The sequence below is a fragment of the Apis cerana genome, linkage group LG12 (genome assembly GCF_029169275.1).
Source record: "Apis cerana isolate GH-2021 linkage group LG12, AcerK_1.0, whole genome shotgun sequence".
NCBI classification, from domain to species: Eukaryota; Metazoa; Arthropoda; class Insecta; order Hymenoptera; family Apidae; genus Apis; species Apis cerana.
In genome coordinates, this window is record NC_083863.1 from 1,378,026 (window position 1) to 1,404,048 (window position 26,023).

Genomic DNA, 26,023 nt, shown 5'->3' on the forward strand with positions numbered 1-26,023 from the left:
AGGACACTCTGTATACGTAAAAATAAATTTTATGCATCATACGTATATTACCTTGTCAATACACTTACTATTAACAATATCAATAAGTAAAGGTTCCCGGTGTTATAAATTTTCTTCCACAATTACTTTCAACTGTTTAACAATCCATTTGATATAAACACTGAGAAGCCAAATTGGTCAAATTCCATTTCTTTCTTTCTTTTTTCTTTTCTTTTTTTTTCGAAAATTCTTTTTCGGAATTCAATCTCATTTATCCTTTTATATCAAACATCAAATCAACAACGATGAGATTAATCAATTTAGCCTCTTAGATCCACCAAGTATCGTTGTCATCAGATACAATTACGATTCGAATTAAATAAAAAAAAAAAACTGGTAAAATGACACAGAATCCCATACTCAACTTAACCCTTCGTTCAAAATTAAAATAAACTTTATTGTTTACCAAAAAAAAAAAAAAAAAAAAGACACTGCGTTATATAAAAATTTGTAAACTACATCTTTCCCTCCACGGTGTCCTTAGGAACGCGTGGAATTTATTTCACATCTTATATTCATATGTATATATATACATATATATATATATATGAATATAAATATATATATAACTCGGTAAGAGGTTAGACTACGCTGCACGCGTGGCCAGTTGATGACTAAACTAGGGAGTTTATATTTAAATCGGCTCGGGGAGCGCGTTTCGCGTTTTAAAAAAAAAATTATAGGTTTTACAAATTCGTTCGTGTGTATGTGTGTGTATATGTGTGTGCGTGCGTGCGTGTGTGTCTGTTTATGTGTACGTGTGTTTTTTATTTTTTTTCCAGACGTTGCTGTTTTTTTATATTCCGTTCCGTCGAGAGGGGGGAGGAGGAAGAGGAGGGGGGAAGAGGGGGAAAAAAAAAAACTAGACAAAACTCGACCGTCCCCGAAAAATCATTTCTTTCGACGTCCGAAAATCGTGCGGAACAGCTTCCTCGTTCTGCTCAGGATACCCTTCTTCTTCAATTCCTCGGACTGCGTCTCGTTGTGGGTAAGACTCTTCGTCTTCCCGGACGGGCGTTGCTCCACGTCGGGGGGAAGGGGGGAGGGAGTGATATCCTCGATGGCCACCTCCTCCAATGAGGAGTTCTTGGGGAACGGCGTCGAGGAACCGACGAAGGACGATGCCAGCCCGTCGTAGGCGAAGTCGCAAACGTCCGTCCTGCTCTCGGGGATCGATTCCACGTAATTTTGATCAGGGTCGTCGATACTCTCTATGGTCCTGATGAACTGCTCCTCGGACTCCTCCCAAACCTCGATCTTCTCCTTGCTCACGGCAGGCTCGGACTCCTCGTTCTCCTCCTTGCCCCGCTCCCCCATCCTCGACTCGAGCTCCTCGATCATTCGATATATCAGGCTGGTGGACACCCTCGTCGCCTCGGAACTGTCGGTCACCTTCTCAAGGCGGGTGCAGGTCGGGTCCGCCGCCATCTCGATCACCGCGTCGTGGATAATCTGGTGCACGTCGCCCTGGCCCTGGGTCGAATGCGTCTCCACGGGGGTGGCGGGCTCCGTGTATATGATATTGTCGATGTTGTGCACGATGTGTTTCACCTGTGGGCCCGGAAATTGTATTAATCGGGAGTTGTTGAAAGGGCGACGGTTGGAGATCTGTTTTTGGGAATTGTAATAATTTTGCAAGTGGATATTAATAATTTATTATTATTATTTTTTTTTTTAAGAAATAATGGATCGTGACACGCGCGTGCGAGTCAATCGAGGAGAAAGGGATAATGAATCTGATGTATGTATATATATATGTATAATTTTATCATCTTTTATTTGATAATTAGGGCAGTTGTATTTTTTAGAATTTTCGTTAATAATATTGTAATGAAATATTAAATATTTTATAAAATAAAATAAACTTCGATATTATTTTCATTTACCTGTTTCTCTAATTTAGATAGGTGTAAAGGCATAGGAGTCGAATCTCCGATTTGCAGATTGTGTAAACCACATACCATCTTCTCTATTATCTCCGCATTTTCCGTCTCGTTTCGATCTGTACACAAAAGATCCTGCATTTGTTGCGCAGCCTGCGATTGGGTATCGGTCGTTTCTTGTCGATTATCCGGCATTTGTAATTTTTCTGGCAACGTTATTTTTTTTCGTTGATTGCAATTTGTCAAAATTAATTCGAATTCCTGTCTACGCGAGTAACATACTTATATTTCCTTTAAATAAGCTATTAAAAATTTTACACACACGCACACACACACGCGTTAACAACGATATAAAAAAAAATTATTTTCAAATCGAAAGCTCGCTTATTAAAACTTTTAAAAGAAAAAAGTATAGTTATTTTTACATTGACGATTAAAAGATTGGAATTTTTGAATCGTGTCATTTATTGCAATAAATGAGATATACGTAATAATAACTAGATTGCGGATTTTTATGTAAATAGTATTTCTAACATGTTTAATCGTATTAATTGATATTCGATGTTTTATATATATATATGTTAAATATCGATTTAAAAATATAACTTAAAATATACTTTTTTCATCTGGGAAAGAAATTTTTTGTATATGTAAAAAACTCACAGGAATATAATTCAATAGAATTTAAATACCGAGATACCAAAGATAAGAGAAATCTGCAGTGATATAATATAGAAAGTGATAAGATGTAATTAGATCAAATTTAAAATTTAAATATTGGATATACATACATACATACAGATGTGAAAATGTTATTTTTCAATCTACAAGTTAATTTTTTCAAACAAACGATACCGATTTACCAAGCAGGAAACCTTGAAAAAATTATTGTCATATATCATTATAATATAAATTATGATAGACGTACACAATAAAATTATTAATATTTCACAAACGTATAAATAATATATATATATACACGTATATATACCAATTGCATATATCCTATATAACGTCACATATTAGTTGAACGTTTGAACACGTTTCAATTGTGTAAAAAATTCACAATCTAGCATTGTGCAACAGAACCTAAATAAAACAAAATTCAACGAAATGTCCTATTTACGTCGGACAATAACAACTGCTCACCTTCATTCGTATCAACCACATCGAAAGCTTCTAACATTATCTTGTCAATTAAACTTTTTGCGAAAGCTTCGACCATAATTTGAGGCATTATCAAATCGACAAAGAACTGAAATCGGTAGCTGTTAACGGTTGCGATCGTCACGTTTTACACGAGCATGGCAAATACGCATGCACTTGAATTTTGCCAATTGTGCGTTCGTACTGTTTTTGAATTTCACACTTTATTCGATCAACGTATCTATTAAATTGATCAACAAATAAGTTTAAATATGAACTGAGAATACGAAATTTACGTAGGGTTATCGATACCCTAAAGTGAACTCGTAAGATGTCTGCTCGTGTCCAGGAAAATGTCAGAAGATGGTGAACAAATTATATTTTCAAGGTGTCGCCCATTCACTTCATGGAAACTGATTATACGCAACGTATTGTACAACTTTGAATATAATAATTTTATTAATTAAAAATTTTTAAAATCGTATCAATCATATCTTGTTAATAGACCTAACCTACAGTATTACTATTAATATTTTTATTATACGATAGAATTGTTATTGCAACTCCTCGTTGACTTTTAAATTAAATTCAATTCGAAGCCAGAATATTGCTGAATAAATAAAATTATACGGAATTATTGAAAAGGAAATCGGATAAATATTTAATGATTATTATTATTATTAGTAGATTTAACCTAAAAAAAAAGCGTTGAAATAAAAATTTTATTACAACAGAATCGTCGACTGAACGTTCAACGTTGAATCAAGGATAGAATATTAAATAAATAAATAAACGAAGGTTACGAAAAGAGGATTAGAGAAGTTTGTGCAAAATTATAAAAGAAAATTCATAGATATTAATTAGAGTTAATCTATAAAATATTAAAATAAAATTTTTATCATAAGACAAGTGTTGACAGTCTCTCGATGTTAAATAAATTAAAAATCGGATATTAACGAACAAACAAATATTTATAGATATTAATGATCAATTATTGATCAATTATTAACAGATTATTAATCTACGAAATATTAAAATATAAAAAACTTTTATTATAACAGGATTGTGGATAATCGTGAAAATCGAATCGAATGTTGAATATTAACGAATAACGTTAATAATATTGACATAATAATTGATCAACAAGATATTTAATCTACTAAAATAAAATCTTTATATCGAAATAAAATTGCTTAAACTTAATTTCGTATCGAATTCAAAAGCCGTCGAGATACCGACATAAATAAACGAAAATTCATTTTAACGAGAATTGTAATAATAATAATAATAATAACAACAACAATAACAATAATAATCGATCGAATAGAACGCTAAAAAATTACTAAAATAAAATTTTTATTTGCAACAGAATTACCGATATAACCTCAAATTGTGTCAAACCCCGGCAAAGGTAAAATAACCGACATATAATAAACGATCGAAGATTTTTGCTTAACGATAAATTTGCAAAACGCGAATGTGAATTAAAATGGAATCAATATTAATATTAACAATCTACAAACTAGATAAAAAAATGTCAGTCTATTCCAGGTTGAAGTACCTTCAATATCATCGTACCGTACAAGTATCGAGAAACTGAAGAAGCTATCGTATCCATTAGATATGGATCAAAATAAGTACATAGAAGTAAGAATCTTCGAACCTGTTGCAGAAATTCCTACTTCCGACACCGCCCACGAATATTCCATAAAAACGTTGAGCACGATTCACGAGTGCGATAGCGCGAAGGTTGCACACGTGCAAAGAAATTTGAAATCTAACGTCAGAAATTCCCCGTTCTCTAAACAGAGGGCGGACCCGATCCGTGCCGACGGCCCCCTCGACATCGATCTTCTATTGCGTTATTACGCGTGCAACTCGGACATGGAGAAGTCGATAAACAAAGTTTTCGGGGAGATTGACGAGCACGTGAGCAAGGACGTCGATCAGGGCGGGCCTCTCGTCGAGTTGGCCGCCGTTTACAAAATTTGCGACTCGTTGAAAAACTCGTCCAAAAGCTCCTTGGTGTCCACGTTTAGATACCTCGATGTTCTGGCCAAGCTGCAGTCTTTGGTACGTGAAAGTAGGCGTGTGCGTGCGTGTAATGCTTGCGTGCGTGTGCGTGAAACATAGGATAAATATAATCGTATTTCAAATAACACATACGCGTTATATTTCTAAAAAATCCCTCTCTCGCAATTTTTCGAAATTAACAAATAAAAATACTTTTTCTATGCTTTGGAAGAAAAAAAAAAGAAATAAAATATTCTCAATTCTACAGGTGCGTCGATGCAGCAACGAGAGGTTGGACCATCTTTTATCGACGGATCCAACGTTGAAAATGTGCAGACATTGCGGCGTTGTCAGTTGCACGAATCCTAAGAGCGCGTTCATCGAGCAACGGATATCCCCCCTTCCCACCTCCTACTTCTTGAGCACGCAAATGTTCTCCGACATACCGAGCAGTGGCGACGACGATTTCAGGAAACAGCATCAAATGGGCAGAGGAGGTGGCAACAAGGAGCAAACGAACGCTCGGCTCGGGAAATATTACAACGTGCAGAGGAAGGATAATCGTTTCTCGCGAAAGGAGAGGATGGTCGAGAACGGGAAGACTTACGGCTCGAGGGAGGTCAGTTTGAGGGTTAAACGGGAGAACAATTACCATTTGGCCCAGCCACCTCAACGCGTCGAGACGATGGTGGCCGAGCGCGAGAACGAGGACACGACGCAGGAGGGGAGCAACGACGAGGAGGGGAAGTCGCAGAGCGCGAGGGCGAAGAATTCGTCGAAAGCGAACTCGAAGCAGATTTGCAACAACGTGGAGAGCAAGGAGAAGTCGAGGGGTGGCAAGTTCTACGCCGAGGTTCAATCGGCGAACAAGAAGGACTGGAGGGCGAAGGACGACATGAACGGGAACGAGTGCAACGAGAAGATTCTAAGGGACATCGTGTACGAGACGCCGAAATCGGAGTTGGGGGAGGCGGTGGTGGAGAATCGGTCGTCGTTGATGAGCGAGAAGCGGGACGACGAGTCGGCGACGACGAAAGTCGTTCACGGGGCGAATTCGTCCGGCAACGTGATGGCGTATTTGGCACGCGGCCGCCTCGAGTCGATGGACGGACGAGAGAAAGAACCCGCTTCGAAATCGGGTGAAAGAGCGTGCGTGCACCACGCCAGATACGCCAACAACGAGAGGAGTTTCGTGTTGCACAACAATCGCGATCGGAATTCGGAATTTTTGATCCGCGAGAGATTGGTGCCCAAGGAGAAGATGGCGAGAAGTTACGAGAAGAAGATGATCAGGCTGGAGCCCGTGCAGAATTTGAAACAGTTCAGGAGCGCCACGTGCCTGATGGAGGACGACTCGTTGGAGAATTGCGAGATCCAGATCGACCAGACGAACGAGAGCAACACCTCGATGGTGAGCTCCTCCTCGGCCGAGAACATGATCCGGGAGTGGGTGAAAGCGCCCCTCCAGAGGATCCAGGACGGAAGGTACAGCAAGAGCTCGGACACCTCGAAGCCGTCCGTGATCGACTCGAAGGAGGGGAGGCGGTTCTGGACCAAGGAGAAATCGGTCCACTGCGGGGAGGGTTGGGCCGAGGAGAGGCGGAACCAATTGGAGAATAAAAACGCGGACGAGATGGAGAAGAGATCGTCATCGAAGAACAAGTACTCGAACAGGCAGATTATATCGAGCATAGTGGGCGGCTTCAAATTGTGGAGCAGCAAAGAATCGATAAGCAATAAGACGAGCGAGAAAGGGGAGAAGAGGCCGGAGGCGCGGAAGAGCGAGAAACGTTTCGGCAAACATTTGTTCGAATCGTTCAAAACTTTCAAATCGTTGAGGTCGGTGAGGTCGAAGAACAGCAGCGAGAACAAATCCTCGTCCGCCACCTGCTCGTTGTCGGATCGCGTAGGCAACGTGACGCGAAAGATCATTTACAACGAGTCCTCGTTGAAGAACGTGATAGACAAGAACGGGAACTACGGGAACAAAATGGAGGACGTGTTGCTGTTGTACAGAAAGGTGTTGGAGAGCACGGAGGAGATGGATTGGCGGAGTTTCCAGAGATTCGTGGAGAACTTGCACCCGAGCAAGAGGAATCTTTGGAGGGATATTTGCAAGATCATTGACGAGAAATTGGAGGTGACGAGGGGGGACGACAAGAGCGCGGAGATATGCATAGAGATCACGTCGACCCCTTTCGAGGAGGGGAAGAGGAAGGAGAGGAGGGAGGGGAGCTCGAACGAGATCGTGTTCGAGATGGACATAACACTCGGGGACATGGAGAGGTGTCTTGGTAGGCAACTGTCCTCCACCGAGGAAGAACAGCTTGACACCCTTAAGGAGCCCAGTCAAGTTATTCAAGTTCGAAACGGCGAGGTTTGTGATATTGAAGAGGACTCTAATCAAGCTGAATAAGCGGTCTTCGCGCCTGCTTTTCAATTTTTCGCCCGTATTATATAATTCTGATTATCGTCCTCTCCTCTTCATCTTTCCCTTCGTACTCCCTTATACTTCCTGTCTATATTCCATCATCCCTATATTCTTTTTCGAGCATCGTTGGTTGATAAACATCGCAAAATTATTTGTAAATAATTGTTATTGCAAAATTGAGAAATTTCGCTTTTTCTTATTATATATGTATATAATGTATAAAAATGAGATTGTACTTTTGGAGAATTTGAAATATAAAAAAAGTTATGCAATTTCTGCGTCTCACTTTGACCTTTCGAAAATTTTCAATGTTCGATTTTATTCTATTTCGATCTAAAATGTATACAAGTCGATAGTCAAAATATTCCATATAATTACGATTTAGTCGGATTGGAAATAAAGAGGAGATGAGAGTTTAAACGTAAAAGTTAATCCTTTCAAAACCGATGAGATGACGCGTTAAAATTAAATGTAAAATTAAATGTAATCTCAGATAAGTACAATTTTTATTGTTATTATCATTTATATGATCTACCGTTTTTTTTAATGTAAAAGTTGAAGGATTTGCATTTTTATAAATTCAAAAATACCAGATCCAGATTTCAACTATTAGATTTATTGAACTCGAATATTGTCTTGCAAAGTTAAATCAGTTAATTAAAAGCGACTGAAAAGATTAGATATATTCAAAGAAAGAAAAAGTGTATATATAAAAGTAGAAATATCTCCTCAATTCGTATCTCATTCTTGAAAAGCCAGATGACAAAAAGAATGACAGAAAAGATGGCAGAAATTGATCCTTGAAATCTTGAAAGCCTCTTCATGGAAACTTATGGAAGATATTATTTTATTATTAAATATATATTTTTTTTTATAAAAAACAAGCTATCCACAAAAAAATCAGATCGATTTATCCGAAATAGAAAAGATGGGTTAGTTTGAATAAGAGAAAGTATCTAGTAATTGTAAAAATCTATCAATCTTTCACTCTTTCATCCCAATTTATCTCTCTTCCTAAATCCAAAACATAAAAGATGGATTAGTTATCTAAATAGAAGAAATTATATAAATTATAAATATAAATATAAATATAAATTATAAATAAAAAATAAATATAAACATATAAATTTGTAAAAATCTATCAATTCCAATATATATAGAAAGAAAAGAATTATCTACATTCTTCTCTTGTTATTAAATGAAGAAAAGATTTCATGGGCTAGATAATTGTAAATAATAATACAACAAATTATAAATTATAAAAGAATCTATCAATCCCTCTCTCTTTTATTTCAATTTATCTTCCTAAATCCAAAACAGAAAAGATGAATTAGCTACTTGAATAGAATATATAAATTATATAATTTAGTAAAATATATAAATATATAAATTAGTGTAAAAATCTACCAATTTTTATACATACATACATACATATACATGTACATTTTTCTGTTCCTTGTATTATACAAAATGAAGGAAAGATTTGATAGACAAATGCAAATAGCAATACAACAAATTAGAAATTACAAAAGAATCTATCAATCTCTCTCTCTTTTATTTCAATTTATTATTTCCTAAATCCAAAACAAAAAAGATGGACTAGCTATCTAAATAGAAGAAACTATATAAAATTATTATAAAAATCTATCAATTCCTATTCATATATATATATATATATGTATATATACAAAGAAAAGAATTATATTATATTCTTCTCTTCCTTGTTACAAGAAAAGATTTCATACATAGGCTAGATAAATGTAAATAGCAATATAACAAATTATAAAAGAATCTATCAATCCTTTTCTTTTTTATTCTAATTTATTCTACATTATTCTAAATTATTCCTAAATCTAAAATAGATAAGATAGCTATTTGAATAGAAGAAACTATATAAAATTATTATAAAAATCAATTCATATACATATATGTACAAAGAAAAGAATTATATATATTCTTCTTTTCCTTGTTGCAAAGTAAAGAAAAGATTTCATACATAGACTGGATAAATGTAAATAGCAATACAACAAATTACAAATTACAAAAAAATCTACCAATTCCTCTCTCTTTTATTCCAATTTATTATTTCCTAAATCCAAAACAAAAAAGATGGACTAGCTATCTAAATAGAAGAAACTATATAAAATTATTATAAAAATCTATCAATTCATATACATATATATAAAAAGAAAAGAATTATATATATTCTTCTCTTCCTTGTCGCAAAGTAAAGAAAAGATTTCATACATAGGCTGGATAAATGTAAATAGCAATACAACAAATTACAAATTACAAAAAAATCTATCAATCCTTTTCTTTTTTATTCTAATTTATTATTTCCTAAATCCAAAACAAAAAAGATGGATTAGCTATCTAAATAGAAGAATCTATATAAAATTATTGTAAAAATCTATCAATTCATATACATATATATAAAAAGAAAAGAATTATATATATTCTTCTCTTCCTTGTCGCAAAGTAAAGAAAAGATTTCATACATAGGCTGGATAAATGTAAATAGCAATACAACAAATTACAAATTATAAAAGAATCTATCAATCTCTCTCTCACAAAACAGAAAAGAAATAGATTATCCTATTTAAATAGAAAAAGACTGTATAACTGTTACAAAAATCTTTCAATATTCTCTCAATCCCTTTCTCTCATTTATATTCTTTTCAAGTCGGTTAACCGTAGATGTAGAAAAAGTTGGTTAACCGTAGATGTAGAAAAAGTTGGTTAACCTAAATAACCGCGCGTCCAAAAATCTACCAATATCCCCTCCCCCTTCTCCCCCTCCCCCTCTTCTTCCTTCCAAGTCACCTTCGCAAAGACGGTGAATCGGTGGATCGCGGAAGAGGCTCGACGGATGCAAGGTGGTGTTGGGCGGGTAAGCGGCGGGTTGGCAGGGCGCGCGGGGCAGGGGGAGGGTGGGTCGCCCCCGGCAGAAAGTGGGGGTGGTCCAGCGAGCAGATTCCTGGGCTGATCGATGGAACGACCGGCGCATTGGATTTTCCAAGAGTAGCGCGCGCATTCCCATCCTTTCCCACAGCGTTACATCCACATCCACCTTTGTGTCTCTCCTCAGTCACTCACGATCCTGCCGCGGTGGTGTATCCCGCCTTTCCCCGGCGGCGCAGGGCCTCGAAGCAACGAGAGCAACTGTGTCACTAGGCCGTGTGCGTGTGGCCACGTGATTTCCCTTCGTTGCACGGTGCTGCTCTCCCCATCTCGGCAACCACCAATCGTGCCAGATCCGGCCAGATCCCACCGATCCTTCCTCTTCGCGGAGAGGATCCTCAAGTGCGCGATATCTTTCTTGGCGATTTATTCCTCTTTCCCTCCCCCCTCGAAAAGGTGTGTGCTCGCTACCAATCCCCCGCTATTGCTTCTTTGTATCTCGACTACACGTAGGTACGTAGCAACGAAGCAGCAAACGTAGCGGGTGAGGAAGAGTGAATTGTCGGAGGATGATCGTGGCGGTTCGAAATTTATTTTGCAATTTTTTCCCTTCCTCTTTTCGAAGAAAGAGAGAATTTGGAATTCGTGCGAATGATTTCGATGATTTTGGTTATACTGGTGATGTAGTTTATTTTATTTCAGTTAATTACTTTATTTTGGTTTTAATGTTGAACGTTTGTTGGTGTTTGTTGCAAACGTTCATTGGTTTGGTCGAGCGATCGATTTTATTCCATGTTCTATCAGTCTTTATTCGGTGTGATAAAAGCAATTTCTTTTTTTTGCGCATAATAGGCCACGATCGCGAAACGTTTCCACGTGTTTGATCGCACATTACCGACCAAGAATCTGACGATTGAAACGTATATTTTTTTTTTTCTTTTCTTTTTATCTGCAAGTTCAATCTGTTCGTTTAATTTCCTTCCATTCCGCGCACGAATAATAAATGAATTCGAAATTGAATTGAATTGGAACGGAGAAATAATAATTATTTTGTACCCGTTTGCGTAACAATTTTCTATTATAATAACGATAATTGTCTTTTTATTAATTTGTTAATCGCCTAAGACGTAATTATTCATCGAATGAATGATCAATAAATTACAACAACTTTATTTTTGAATTCTATTCTTCATTACGAATCGCTCTTTAAAATTACTCATTTTATTATATATATTTACATATCACAGTAAAATTTACAATTTACAAAAGAATTGGAGGAACAAATTTTATTTCTTCGATCGTTCGTAATTTAAAATAATTTCCTTCTTTCGAATTCTATCGATCCGATCAAAGCTAGAATGAAAAAAGATTCGAGAACGACACTCCCCTAATTGATTTATACGCGATGACAGGGTGAGCCTAACGTGCGTTTAGAGTAACACGAAAAGGACGGCTGATGTCGCTGGGAAGTGAACGGGAGAGTATTTGCTATTCTCAGGTGAGGACACGTGGCTTCCCACAGATACTCGATATCTCATCTGACGATAAATTTATGAAAGGAACGATGAAATGGTTTTAGACGTTTCTACCGAAAACATGCACAAACGTCGATCCCTCGATGGAAACATACAGGAACAGGCTTTGCCCATCCCTGTTCAGATGTTCCTTTGGAGACAGTTGAGGTACTTATGAGCGCAAATTTGATTTATTATTTTCACCTACAGATATCTCACCGACTGATTACAAAAATTTCACGTGTTCCTCGTGTTTCGAGGATAAGAAAGTAAATTGCTATCGTGCGGAGATAACCGGATACGATAAACAGGGGAGGATTCGTAATTTTGAAATTATCCACAGAAGGATGTTAACGCGTCGATTTATAGCCGAATATCGAGTTATATAAAGAGGATTCTTTAGTTGTGTAAGAAGTGGTATTTCTTTCCGATTGCTTAATTCATTGAGTGTAAATTTATGACTGATATCATATACTATATAATTACACTATATAATTATCGAGTAAAAAATGATTCTATTAAAGTCTACCAATTAAAATCGAATCTATTAATGATGTATAACGTATATAACGTGGATGTGCATAACGTACGATTTATAATAGGTATTTTAATTTTAATCATTGTTTAAGTAATTTCAATAATTTTATTTATCTTTACCAGTCAAACAGTTTTAAAAGGAAAATATCCGGATCTTTGTAAACGGTAGCGTTTACTTTACTCTGTAAGGAGTATTTAAAAAAATTTAATAACAAATAGTCATCAACGATATATATATATCATAATGTATGTTCAATACGGTTAATTAAACGTTATATCATTCGTAAGAATAAAATACTTTTTATAGCAACTGTATGTCGAAAAATCATCAGATAAACAAGTGTCTTGATAAACAAGTTTTCCATAACTAACCATAGATGTTGAAATTATTGTCATCTGAACGATTAAATTCGTTTCTCGCGTTAAACCATCGTTTTAACCATCCGTTTGAAACTGCATTATCACACAATTGTACAGAATACGTAATTTGCATATTACAGGCCATTCATTCGTGCGAAACTTGGCAAACTTCACGAGGCATCCTGCACGGTAAAAATTCATGTACCTTCGTTTCTTTTCAATCTTCGTGGAAACACACGAACGTGTATGCGTTAACGAAAAATCTAGTGAAAAAGTGGACACGTACGAATTGTTTTGTTGTTGTTAAATTAATTTATTTTAGCGATAAACCTAAATTACATTCGTAATACGATTGAGTAATTTCTTTTTTTATTTGTACAAGACACGCGATATTTTTGACACAGGTTACAGAGATGAAAAGGAAAAATATTTCAAATTTGTAGATACAATTTAACAAATGGAGGAACAAATTTGTTTTGTACAAATTTCTCGCTTTCGCGATTGTCGAAACGAGTTGTGCTTTATTTGCCTTGTTTTTTTATTATTTAATACCCTCGGTATTAACAATTTTGAAAGCGAAGTTGAACTTGAATTTCGATTTTAACTTGATTTTATCGATTTATTCGAAATTTTTATCCAACAAATAAAACTTTAACTTTTAACAAGGGGGATCAAGAAGAAGAAAAAGCTTCTCATAATTTCAAAAATTTAAATTTTAGCGTGACAATTGAAATTTCGAGGTTTAAAAAATAACAAGAATAAAATGATTCGTCCCTGAAACGATAAGTCTCGATGAAATAAATCAAATACATTCTTGTCAAACAAGAACAAAATTTTCATCGACTTATCATGGAAACTTTACTCGAGCATTTTTTCTTTTTTGCACTCATGGAATCCAAAATAATAATAATAATAACAATAATGATACTCGAAGATTCGAAATTCAATCGCAGCAAAAAAAAAAAAAATGAAAAAAAGAAAAATAGAGCAGGATTTCATGCCGTGCAAAATCCTTACCAACCATCCCGTCAGCCTTTTGTTTTCCAATACCTACCCGACCTGCACTAACAATGTAACCTCCTCCACGCTGCCGCCTCCACGTGTCACCTGCAGTTCTGTCAACACGCGCCAGGCCATCATGTAAGTTCGCTGATACCTGCCTGCTCCCAACTGCTGCTTGCCAACCTATTTGCATAATTCTATATTTCTCTGATTATTCTGGTTTATTAGACATTACTTGATTGTAAAATTGTATATTACACATTTATTGCATGATTCTTCTCAGCCTGGAAAAATTGATGCACACTTGTGAATTTGAAGGCGAAAAGAAGTATTTATTTTGAAAGAAAATTGGAGAGGAAAAATTAAGAATATTATTTTTGGTAGAAATTTATATAGTTGAGCAACAATTTGTTATCAGAATAATGTATTTAATATAATTGAATTATTATAATATTATTCTAAGCAAGAAAATATATAATATACATAGTTGAAAATCTGTATTGGATTCATCTTTTTAGCAAAGAGTTTTGAGAATTGTTTTTGAGGAAAACACGGATTTTTTATTCCAAATTATATGGAACTGAAGGTTAGTTCGTCTTTAATTTTTAAAGAGATCACGTTGAAGATATATATGTTTGAAATATATGTTTTAAGCATTCTTCTTATTATTTTTGGAAATTTAAATTTTCAATATAATCGTTTCTTTATCTTTTTATTGAAATATTTTCTAATTTTTAATTCAAGATTAGCCTTTCTTATTTTCTTCGTGAATAATAATAATGTCTCTTAAATTTCTAAAAAAGAAAGAAAGTAAGATCAAATTAGACAAGTGAAATAAATGAGAGACGAATTTTTTTAACTTCAATTTTTCAGTAGATTTCACGATGAGTTGATGATAAAATGGCTTGATGGTCGCCATTGTACAATTGATCAGAAATGATTAATGAAAAACAAAAAATGAATCTTTACGTAATCGATGCATGGCAATTATTTATTATTCTTTTGTTTTAGAATTACAATAATGCAAATGTGCATTAATTTTCCAAGCTATCCACGTACGAATATTAACATTTGCTTCATTTTTTCGATATCTCAATTTTCTTTGTTGAATATTTTTGTGTAGCTTTTTTTTTTTTAGTATCAAGTTTAAACTTGTGTATAATTTGTATAATGTCGTGTTCGTTTTTTCTCTATCAAAATTAAGTAGATGTGAATACAGCTTTGAATTAAATAATAATTAATATATCATTTAATTTGATTAAGCTGATATATCAATTTTTCTTTTCTATATATATTTTTTTACATCAAAATTCGAAACAATAATAAACATCAACAATTTTCACATTGTGACTCATAATATTCTCATTTCTTATTAAAGAATATCTAATAGAATCGTAAGCATTCTAATAATATTTTTCTAATTTTTTTTTGCAATACAATTTTACTTTGCATCATCTACTTTGCTTATATGCAAGTATTCTTTCTCCTCTTATTCATTTTTCTCACTGTTTTACTTGACTTCCCGTAAATTTATTCCGATATTATTTTGTAAAATTAATCTCGATTGTCCGTTTTTTCACGCGCGCACACACACACAAGGAGACCAAAGAAGCTTGTACGGTCAGTATTACACAAAAGCGTCGCAGATAAATATCATCATAATTCACGATTTTAATTATTCTTAAACACTTTTCTTCTTTATTGAAGTCACTTGAAATTATAATATTCAATTTTACGCAATTGCAAATTATATATATACGTTAATAAAAATATTTTGATATTCTGGACATCAAAACGATGAAAAAAGTTCATATACGCGTATGTTCGATAAGGCTTAATTAACGAGTTATAAGCATTTTAAGTTTGTATTAGATAAAGCGAGACGGCGAAAGAGCGAGAACGCTCAGCTGGATGCGCCGCAGTGTTGCGTATTGCAATGTTGCTTGCGTAGCGGAGTGATCCTTCGATGAAAATAAATTTACCGATACTTTTTTATATACAATTGATTGTTTCAAATGAATTTTAGTGTAATGTACGTATTATATAAGAAAATCTTACCTCGAATAAGTTTTACTAAATAAGTTTAGTCTTATACATATATATATGTATATATATATATATTAGTGTATAGGTTAAAATACGATTATGCAACATGATGATATTTTATCGAAACGTAACGTAAATCGTGAAATTTTATTTCTCAATAGAAAAATATTGGAAAGTATTCATGTATACATTGTATACATATCACACATTTGTATTTCGATTTATCATAAATTTTCGTTCTTATTCAATTTTCGAGTCACGAAAAAATTCGAAATCGAATCGCAACGAAACAGGAAAATATTATATATATTTATATATCGAGAAATAATTAATTCAATCGCTCGAATCGGCAAGCTTAAAAGCTAAACTTTTGATTGTTCGTTGACAGTCTCTGGAGAAGGTGTTAGTTCAGAATCTTCACAATGATTTAACACGCTCTTTGAGTCTGATACTGGGCACGGTGCCACGATGGCGTTTGATACAAGCGGCTCTTCCCTACGTTCTCCATGCCACAGCCAATCTTCTCCACAATAGGTGAGATTGTCTATCTTTATGCGCACCCATTTTGTCGAGCTTTCGCCCATTTTTTCCGCCCCTTTCACCGGCAATCGTTTCTTCTCGTTAATCATTAAGGAAGGATTTTCAAACTCTCGGCGCAATGGAGACGACTCTGCTTTACATTCTTCACTGGATATTACTCGACGCTGCTGAAGAATGCGCCGAGACCGACGCCGACCCTGGGAATCCCTTTTACTATCTCTTTTCTATACCCACTATGAGTGTAAGTTATTTTTATTTAAATTTTCAGTAATTTTGAATTTTTAAAAAAATATATAAATTTTCGCTAGAGGAATAGATAAATAGAAATATTGTAATTTAATTGCATTAAAGAGACGATATTTCAAGTATGTAGGTTATTTTGAAATGAATATTTCAGATTTTTGAAAAAAATTATAGTAATCCTGTTTTAATCATTTTTTTATATATTATAGCTCGCTCCTTTTCAGTTTAAATATAAAACGAAACAATAAGTAATCTTCGAATGATTTGAAATATTTATAAATATTAATTCGAATGCAATTTTTTTTTCAGCTATTCGTCTACCTTTTCGCACCACTGTGCAATCATCTAAAAGATATCGATTTTAAAACGAATCTACGATTGGAAAACGGGTTAAAAATATGGTCGGCTATGTACGAGTGCCGCCACCCGGATACACCTTGTTTCACCACACACTGTCGGATTAAACCGCAAGCTTTGTGGAGCCGATCCTTCAAGACTTACAAGCAGCATCAAATGTCCGATGACGTGTTTGTCGGAAGAAGTAAACAACACATTTCACGTTATCGTGCTATTTTTATGCTTTGCGGTTTCCACTAATTTTAATTATAGGCAATTAGCTTGAATGTGAGAATATATTAGGAGAGTTTTTCTTTAAAATAGAATTTGTATTTTTTGTTAAATGATGAAGAAAAATATTAGAGATTTAATATTTGTTCAATAGATATTATTATCTTGTACTTTGGAAAAATTATTATTCAAAGCGATCAAAAATATTATTATGATTCTTATCAAGATGAAAACAAATTTATTATATTTTGGTTATTAGATATTGAAAGTTCATCTAGTCAATTAAAGCAACAAAAAATCATAGATTTCATTTCTATATTGTTCATATGCATCTTATATTTAAATAATCGGTCAATATCCTTATGATTTATTCCTTTCAAGATGAAAACAATTTATTATATTATATTGAAAATCTCAGTCAATAATATAAAGCAACAAAAAATCATAAATTTCATTTTCATATCATCTATATACATATAAACTCAACATATATTTAAATAATTGATCATTTGGAGAAATTATTATTCAAAGCAATCAAAAATATCATTATGATTTATTCCTTTCAAAATGAAAACATTATATATGGAACAATAATATAAAGCAACAAAAAATCATTAACATAAACTTCAACAAAATCAGCAACATAAATTTCATTTTCATATTGTTCATATACATATAAAGTTATATATAAACTCAACCTATATTTAAATAATTGATCAATTATCAATTTGGAGAAATTATTATTCAAAGCAATCAAAAATATCATTATGATTTATCCCTTTCAAAATGGAAACAAATTTATCATATTATATTGAAAATCTCAGTCAATAATATAAAGCAACAAAAAATCATAAATTTCATTTTCATATCATCTATATACATATAAACTCAACATATATTTAAATAATTGATCATTTGGAGAAATTATTATTCAAAGCAATCAAAAATATCTTTGTGATTTATTTCTTTCAAAATGGAAACAAATTTATTATATTATATTGAAAATCCCAGTCAATAATATAAAGCAACAAAAAATCATAAATTTCATTTTGATATTATTCATATACATATAAAGTTATATATAAATTCAATTTATATTTAAATAATTAGTCAATATCCTTATGATTTATTCCTTTCAAGATGGAAACAATTTATTATATTATATTGAAAATCCCAGTCAAAAATACAAAGTAAAATAAAAAATCATAAATTTCATTTTGATATTATTCATATAAAGTTATATATAAACTCAACCTATATTTAAATAATTGGTCATTTGGAAAAATTATTATTCATAAAGCAATCAAAAATATCCTTTTGATTTATCCCTTTCAAAATGGAAACAAATTTATCATATTATATTGAAAATCAATAATACAAACCAACAAAAAATTATAAATTATAAATTATAAATTTCATTTTGATATTATTATGATATCATTTTGATATTAAAGTTACTATAAACTCATTTTTGATCGCTTTGAATTATAATTTCTCCAAATAAACGATTATTTAAATATAGGACGAGCTCATTATGATTTATCCCTTCCAAAATGGAAACAAATTTATTATATTTCTGTTATTAGATATTGAAAGCCCGCCCAGTCAATCCGTCAGCGCGTTTTCCGATCAAAGTTCGGACAAACCGTCGGCTAAACAATTGGACGAAGACGTAAGTGAGATGTAAAAAGGAAATCCGAGTTGGGAATAAATATCAAAAATCTTTAATCGTTTTCAATATTCGCTTTCAGAATATTTGGGTATCGTCGCCAAAGGATACCGTGTTCCCAGAAACCATCCCCGAGGAGAGCTCTGGTACCGAGGACGAGCACGTGGTGAGTATCTCTAAAGTATGAAATATCGTTTCTTATTGATTTGATCGATGAAATAATAGAATGTGTACAATGTGTATCAGATGATCTTCAGGTTACCATCCCTCAGCGAATCGGAGAAAGCGCTTGACGGGGTAAGAAAAATATAAATAATTTTCTTTTTTGAATAAAATTCCATTTTTCAATATTTTCTTCTTTTTCTTTTTTTTAGGAATGATTTGTGTTTTGTACAATATTTATATAGCCAAACATTCTGAAAATAGATAATAAATAAAATTGTATTAAAATCCGTATTATTTACGACTTGAATCTTATTTGTTTATTGATAATGTTTATTTTCAAAGATTCTCTACTTTCATTCAAATATTTTCAATAAATTTTAATACTTTATTATTCACGAATTTACTTTATGTGTATACAATATTTCATATTTCGTATTAAAATTTTTTCTTACAATATATTATTTAACATTTCTTTCCCTTTCGATTATCAAAATTTTCCAATTTTTCGATCTGAAACATCTCTGCATAAAAATGATTAAAAGTAACAAAATTTTCGTTGGATTATACGATTTAATATTCTATTACAATTTCAGGGTGAAGCTAGTATATTTCACGTAGCGATGGGCAGGACGACAGGCTTCTCCAAATTAAGGATAGAACAAGTCACAGCAATTTCGGCACTGGACACCAGACAATATCAAGAAAAATCGTCGAGCATCGGGTAATTTCTAATACCATTGTTATTATTATTATTATATATTCCATCTTCTTGTTATAAATTGTTTTTCCTACATTTGTCAAATAAAAATATGTGCAATTGCCAGAGGTCTAGAGAGAGAGAAGGAAGATCAGAAAATGGAGAAAGAAACGGTGGATGGGTCGAAAACGAAAGGATCTCTCACTCAACGAGGTCCTGGTGATTCGAGCATTGGAGGATTAACGAGCAGCTGCCCTGCTATCGACGCGGACGTTCGAGCCGCTACTTTCCTCGACGTGGCTGTGCTTAGGTGCCTTTTTGTTCCCCAATGGCAGGAGGAAGGTGTACACTGGGCTCTACAATTTTTATACCATAGGCATGTATGATACACCGAACTAATTAAACTAATTAATTTGCACGAATTTTGTTTTTTCACTTTTGAATATTATAATAATAATTGAGATTCCATCAAATTTCACCCTTGAATTTGTTTAAAGAATGTATATTTTACTTATCGTATTCGAAGATTTTTTTTTTAGAAAGAATTAACATTGTTAATTCAAATATTTAGAATTAAAATTTTTTTGCAAATAAATATTTCTTTCATTCATCAAAATTTATTTTTTCATTAATGAAGCTTTAAAGATTTGTACGCTTTAATAAGCAATACTATATATATAATATAATTTATTTTTTTCATTTAAAATTTAATAATATTTAATATTACGTTATTCCTGTAGAAATGGAAAATATTTTCGTCCAACGAAAAATTTTTTCTCGTCGTCCTTGTATCACTTGAAACGTTAAATTGAATTATAGCTTTCTGAAATTGAATTTCGTATATTTAAAATCGTTTTAATCGTGAAAAATGGTGAATAGATTACGCATGATAAACGAAGAGACATCTGTACAACAAATGCCACGTCGACGTAGTAATTCTTTACCGATACCTAAGATAGAAGTTTCGATTTATCAAAGTCCTGAAAATAAGAAGAAGGACGTGTCGAAAGATTTCATGGAAGTGCCGGAAGTTCGAGATGTCTCCTTGCTGACTGGTACGTGTGAAAATTTACGAAAATAAAAAAAAAGAATTTGATAAAGAATTTCACGATTTTTATTTTATTTGTGCTTCATGTTTTTTTTTCGTGTCTCAATTTAGGCCATGATGGCGACACGAGTCATACGAGGCGAGCCAGTGAGAAATCGAAAAAGAGAATGAAAATGGCTGACCTTAAAGCATTTGTCGAGACAAAGTTATTGTCAAAATCGGAAAAGGCACTTGAAAAAATTGGCCAGGAGGATTCGAAAATGCTATTTGACCAGGTAATTGATGAGATACTTTTAAATTTTCACTTTTCTTTTAATCCATTTTCATCCATGATTAACAAACTATAGAATTTCACGTAAATTCATATCTTTAGGTTTAACGATTCTTCGAACAAAAATAAATTTGTAAATAAAGTAAATACCTTTAAACGATTGTCACATGGTTCCTACCAAAAGTATATTAAAATTTGAACTGTCATAACTCCGAAGATAATAATCTCTGATCGACGAATTAAAGATCGTTAAAAGCGCAGAACTTTCTCCTTTAAAACGCATTTTCATTTATCTCGATACGACCTCTGATTCCCGAGATATCCTCTTATAAAACAAAAGTAATTTTTAATCGTATACGTTAAACCCTATTAAATTCTATTAAAATTAGAAAAAAATTTGAACCGTCATAACTCCGAAGTTAATAATCTCTGATCGACGAATCGAAGATCGTTAGAAGCGCAGAACTTTCTCCTTTAAAACGCACTTTCATTTATCTCGATACGATTTCCGGTTTCCGAGATATCGTCGTGCAAAGAGAAGATTAATTTTCGATCGTATACCTTAAACCCTATTAAACTCTATTAAAATTAGGAAAAATTTGTATCGTTATAACTCCGAAGATAATGATCTCTGATCGACGAATCAAAGTTCGTTAGAAGCGCAGAACTTTCTCCTTTGAAACGCACTTTCATTTATCTCGATACGACTTCCGGTTTCCGAGATATCGTCGTGTAAAGAGAAGAGTAATTTTCGATCGTTTACAATTCCATTCCTGTTATTTACTCGGATCTCTCGCTCGCGCTTCTGTCTCACTGTTCCATCCCAAACTCTAGGCAAACGATAGACAGAATTCTTGGAAAAAGATAGTATGCATTTCCAAGAAAGAGACGTCATTGGATCGTGACTCGCTTATTTATTTTCACCGTCTTAAACGCTATGAAAACTTTGAGTTCTTATATCTCGACAACTGTTTGAGATATCGGGATAAAACAAAAATTGATTTCAATGATACGGTTTTCTCTATTTTTCGAATAGATTTTGATGACAAAAAACATTTTTTAATTCATGAAAAATTTACGAAATATCACTTAATTAATTTTGTGCGTAAAGTATATTCGATAGTAACGCATTTTGGTTGCATAAAAATTCACTTTAGAGTAATTTAACATAAAGTTTTTTTTGTTTGGTTTTAAATTATTCGATTCATAATATTACAGGATTAAACTTTAACAAATAAGTCGTTTAAAATAAATTTTATTTCTAGGACAGCCATAGGAGCCTCGATACAGGGGATGATAATTTAACGAGACCGACCTCGACGATGTCGAAAATTTTTGAGGCGAAGGACGTCGATCACATGAAACATCCAACGAATCTAATAAAAGGAAAAAGCATGCCAAGTTTAAGGTAAGGGAACACATTTGCAAGTAAAATTAAATCTATCTCGGAATATTCTATTTTATATAAGTTTCTTCTTCTTTTCATTACGAATTTTCTTCTCTTTTACTCGTACTTACATACACATTAAAAACGACGATCCTTTCAATCGAGGTTGCGTATTTTTGTTGAAATTTTTCAAATGTTTCGATCAATTCATCGATGAAATATTTGTGTATGTGCGTGCGATATCTTGAATCTTAAATTAATTTTGCCAATTAAATTCGAGCAATGAAAATGAAACTGAAAATTTCCAATTTTATGGAAAAATATAGCAATGCTTAAACTACTGTACGCTGTAAGAAACAAGCATTTTAGATAATTAATTTTTCTCTTCGAATGTAGATTATAATCAGTGTTGGGTAGTAATTATCGTATACATATTATATTATGAAAAATGGCATCTGTCAGCATTCAGTGTTACAAGCGTTATCTAGATTTAACGTATTTTGTTCATTTATTAGAAAGAAATTTTTTTGTATAATTGCCAATCATAGGAGGTTAGTAAAATATTCGTATAAATATAACAATTAATTACGTTTATCTTAATATGCAATTTAGATAGATGCCACTTTGGTTTTTATGATAGTTTCTTATATAATATTCGTAGGTAAAAATGTAATGTATTACGCTTATTTTAATTATTTACTCCAATTATTATTAGCACGATAATTATAAATCATAATAGCGTTAGAATAAACTAGAAATTATATTAAATTTATCATTATTATCGATATATATTATTACAATATTTCGTATTTATAAGCATAATTTCAAGTCGAATTTTCCAGGCATCTATTTTCCTTATTTTTAATATATATTCAATTTATGATAATTGAAACGTTTGTTTAGAAAGATTGCAAGTGCATTGTTCTGCAGCTCGTGTTATTACCTCAGGCCTTATATTATAGATTTCAAGAGAAATTTATTTTTTTACCCAACACTGACATATTTTCCAACTATATATCTGAATTTTCGATAGATTAAAACTATGTTACCCTAATGAATAGGATAGATTCTTCACAATGATATACATCCAAGAATCAAATTGACTAATTTTTAATTTAAAAATAAAAAAATTTAATTAATTTAAAAAATGTGTCCATTAAACTTTTCCAATTATTCTCAAAAGTATTCGAACATTGTTTCAATATTTTATATCTGAAAATATATCAGACTTAATTCAAATCACTATTTAAATGAAAGGAAAAAAAATTTTTGTTAGAGAAATATTGAAACTATTCTCACTAATTCAATTTTTTAAATGAACAAATCTACTTTCAATCTCATAATTTTAATATTTATTATTAAATTGGCTTTCTGCCAATATTTCACGAACTTTTTCAAAAATTTACACTTCTGAGAACAATTTTTTACTTTACTTATTTATTTAATTTACAAATTCAAAGGTGTTACACGATCGGATAAATTCTTACAAACTTCGATCTACATCCAAAGGATCGGCCTACGTTCATTGGAGTAACACAGTTTTGCCCACTGCTGCATTAATTTGATCTAAAAAAAAAAAAAAAAAAAAAAGAAATCCCTTTTAGTTTACAAAACTTATGCGTAATGTGTTTCTCTGTGTGTCTCTCTCTTCTCTCTCTCGTTCGCCTTTTCACCCCCTGAACTCGTACTCAGCTGCTTGATTAACGAGCTGACCGCGGGAGGGTAAGTCATCAACGTCACTCGGAGGAAGTTCCGTACTGCAGCTCGGTTTACACGCTTCTTTTACGAGCTTCCTGCTTTCCGGTAGGGCGCACAATTATCCTTTAAACACACACACACACACACACACACACGCGCGCGCATACCACGCCCTAACCGCCTTGGCCAGAAACAACGGAATAAACACTTTTTTTTCGTCTGAAAAATGTCTCTCTCTCTCTCTCTCTCTCTCGCGGACAAATATCGATCGCGATCGTTCCTTTTCCTTTTTACTTTTATCGTTCGTATTTTCGTCAGAGGATGGCTAGGCTTTTCATTTTATTCGTTATTATTGTTGTTGTTGTCGCGTTGTTATTGTATCGAGAAAGATGAGAAAGATGAAGATGGAGGAGGAGTGAAATGGATACGCAAATGGAAACAGCGCGTCGATCGTTCCGTTTCGCTCTCTCGGAATTTGTCAGTGTCTTGGATAACGAGAGATGAAACGGAGGAGAAGGTGTAAATCCATCTTCTGGCGAAGTGCGTTTCATTGAGCGAACTGGGTGAATCGTGTAATTTGGTCAAATTATGTGAAGAGAGAATTGTAAGTAAGTTATTATTTGTTGTATATATATATATATGGCAAAAAAGTGTGGATTAATATTATCTTTTAGAGGTTAAAATTGGACGACAATTTTTGTTTGCAATTTGCAACATTCTTGTATGGAATATTTTCGAATATTTTCGCATAATTGTTTGAAATTACACGAGTCATCTTGTTTATATCGAGATATAATTTTTTGTGATTCCAAATAAATTTTTCTCACCATTATGTCTTACATTATGTCTTTTATCGATACTTTAATTCGTTAATTTACCTATTTTAATATCGAATTGTATATAATAATATTTTTTTTAAAAGTTTCAACATTATTCGACATCGTTTTCTTGCATTCTTATATTTCCGAGTATCTTTAAACGCTTTATTTCGTTTCTCGCATGAAAATTTGAACACCCTCATTGTTTCCTACTTCCTAATCATCATCATCAAGCTGTTCTACGAAAACAGAAATTGATTCGATATCAGTGCAGGTAATACACGTTCTATAACTCTTAAAAGAGTTATGGAATTCATGAAAATAGAATTGTTATTTTGATATATGATTTCTTCGCAATAATCGTTGAAAGAAATTTGAAAAGAGAATGCTATATAATGGAATAGGACGAAAAATATGAATAAGAAAAATTATGACTATTTGACGTTATTTTTCATTTATAAATATTTAAATAGCAACCTGAAAAGTGCTTTGATCTTGACAATTTAATGAATTATTAAGAAATAATTTAAATACATTTTTCTACTTTAATTTTATATAAATTATTTTGCAATGTTTTTCATTAAAAATATAAAATCCTGTGATGTTTTTTTATATATTTTATATTAGATATATTATTATATGTATGATATGTATATTAGATATATTAAATTATTAAGAAATAATTTAGACACATATTTTCAATTTTAATTTTATATAAATTATTTTTCATTAAAATAAAATTCTATGATATTTTGTAATATATTTGTATATTAGATATATTAAATTATTAAAAAATAACATACACATATATGTTTCAATTCTAATTTCATATAAATTATTTTGCAATGTTTTTCATTGAAAATATAAAATCCTGTGATATTTTGTAACATATTCGTATATTAGATATATTAAATTATTAAAAAATAATTTAGACACGTATTTTCAATTTTAATTTTATATAAATTATTTTTTTATTAAAATAAAATTCTATGATATTTTGTAACATATTCGTATATTAGATATATCAAATTATTAAAAAATAACATAC

At 32.5% G+C, this 26,023-nt stretch overlaps 3 protein-coding genes across 18 annotated transcripts in view; 2 read left to right on the forward strand and 1 right to left on the reverse strand.

The window, feature by feature from the left end:
• Positions 1–182: 182 nt before the first annotated feature.
• Positions 183–4,870, reverse strand: LOC108003693 (uncharacterized). 2 transcript variants are annotated; one of them, XM_017066124.3, is made up of 3 exons: positions 4,732–4,870; positions 1,926–2,041; positions 183–1,590 (listed from the first exon to the last, which is right to left on the reverse strand). In XM_017066124.3, exons 1-3 carry the CDS (start codon positions 4,775–4,777, stop codon positions 931–933), a joined length of 822 nt encoding a protein of 273 aa, XP_016921613.1. In that variant the 5' UTR covers positions 4,778–4,870; the 3' UTR covers positions 183–930. The 2 variants fall into 2 exon arrangements, with proteins under 2 accessions (XP_016921613.1, XP_016921612.2); XM_017066123.3 differs by lacking the exon at positions 4,732–4,870 and adding an exon at positions 3,072–3,895 and having other exon boundaries at positions 1,926–2,128.
• On the forward strand, positions 4,020–7,784 carry LOC108003692 (uncharacterized). Its single transcript, XM_062083238.1, has 2 exons — positions 4,020–5,141; positions 5,350–7,784. The coding sequence occupies exons 1-2, from the start codon at positions 4,692–4,694 to the stop codon at positions 7,495–7,497; spliced, it is 2,598 nt and encodes an 865-aa protein (XP_061939222.1). The 5' UTR covers positions 4,020–4,691; the 3' UTR covers positions 7,498–7,784.
• A 2,795-nt stretch (positions 7,785–10,579) lies between these two features.
• LOC108003694 (protein unc-80 homolog) overlaps positions 10,580–26,023 on the forward strand; it is a 49,825-nt gene continuing 34,381 nt past the window's right edge. For 5 of the 15 annotated variants that reach the window (XM_062083242.1, XM_062083252.1, XM_062083248.1 and 2 more), the window contains exons 1-18: positions 10,584–10,926; positions 11,826–11,911; positions 11,993–12,095; positions 12,965–13,013; positions 13,938–13,964; positions 15,426–15,446; positions 16,261–16,406; positions 16,506–16,653; positions 16,965–17,196; positions 18,809–18,894; positions 18,974–19,057; positions 19,138–19,188; positions 19,650–19,777; positions 19,881–20,129; positions 20,633–20,808; positions 20,913–21,076; positions 22,338–22,480; positions 24,152–24,181. In XM_062083242.1, coding sequence (XP_061939226.1) covers positions 12,010–12,095; positions 12,965–13,013; positions 13,938–13,964; positions 15,426–15,446; positions 16,261–16,406; positions 16,506–16,653; positions 16,965–17,196; positions 18,809–18,894; positions 18,974–19,057; positions 19,138–19,188; positions 19,650–19,777; positions 19,881–20,129; positions 20,633–20,808; positions 20,913–21,076; positions 22,338–22,480; positions 24,152–24,181 — 1,820 coding nt within the window. In that variant the 5' untranslated portion in view covers positions 10,584–10,926; positions 11,826–11,911; positions 11,993–12,009. Of the gene's footprint in view, positions 10,927–11,825; positions 11,912–11,992; positions 12,096–12,964; positions 13,014–13,937; positions 13,965–15,425; positions 15,447–15,769; positions 15,859–16,260; positions 16,407–16,505; positions 16,654–16,964; positions 17,197–18,808; positions 18,895–18,973; positions 19,058–19,137; positions 19,189–19,649; positions 19,778–19,880; positions 20,130–20,632; positions 20,809–20,912; positions 21,077–22,337; positions 22,481–24,151; positions 24,182–26,023 lie in introns of those variants that run through there. The other 10 variants (XM_062083251.1, XM_062083243.1, XM_062083255.1 and 7 more) reach the window with 9 other exon arrangements.

Excerpts from the sequence above, each read along its gene's own strand:
- LOC108003693 (XM_017066123.3), bottom strand. The coding sequence starts at position 3,159 with ATGCCTCAAATTATGGTCGAAGCTTTCGCAAAAAGTTTAATTGACAAG. Across the intron at positions 2,129-3,071 it reads TGTGGTTGATACGAATGAAG|AAAAATTACAAATGCCGGAT; the intron begins GTGAGCAGTTGT and ends TAACGTTGCCAG. Across the intron at positions 1,591-1,925 it reads TATCTAAATTAGAGAAACAG|GTGAAACACATCGTGCACAA; the intron begins GTAAATGAAAAT and ends CCGGGCCCACAG.
- LOC108003692 (XM_062083238.1), top strand. The coding sequence starts at position 4,692 with ATGGATCAAAATAAGTACATAGAAGTAAGAATCTTCGAACCTGTTGCA. Across the intron at positions 5,142-5,349 it reads TGGCCAAGCTGCAGTCTTTG|GTGCGTCGATGCAGCAACGA; the intron begins GTACGTGAAAGT and ends TCAATTCTACAG.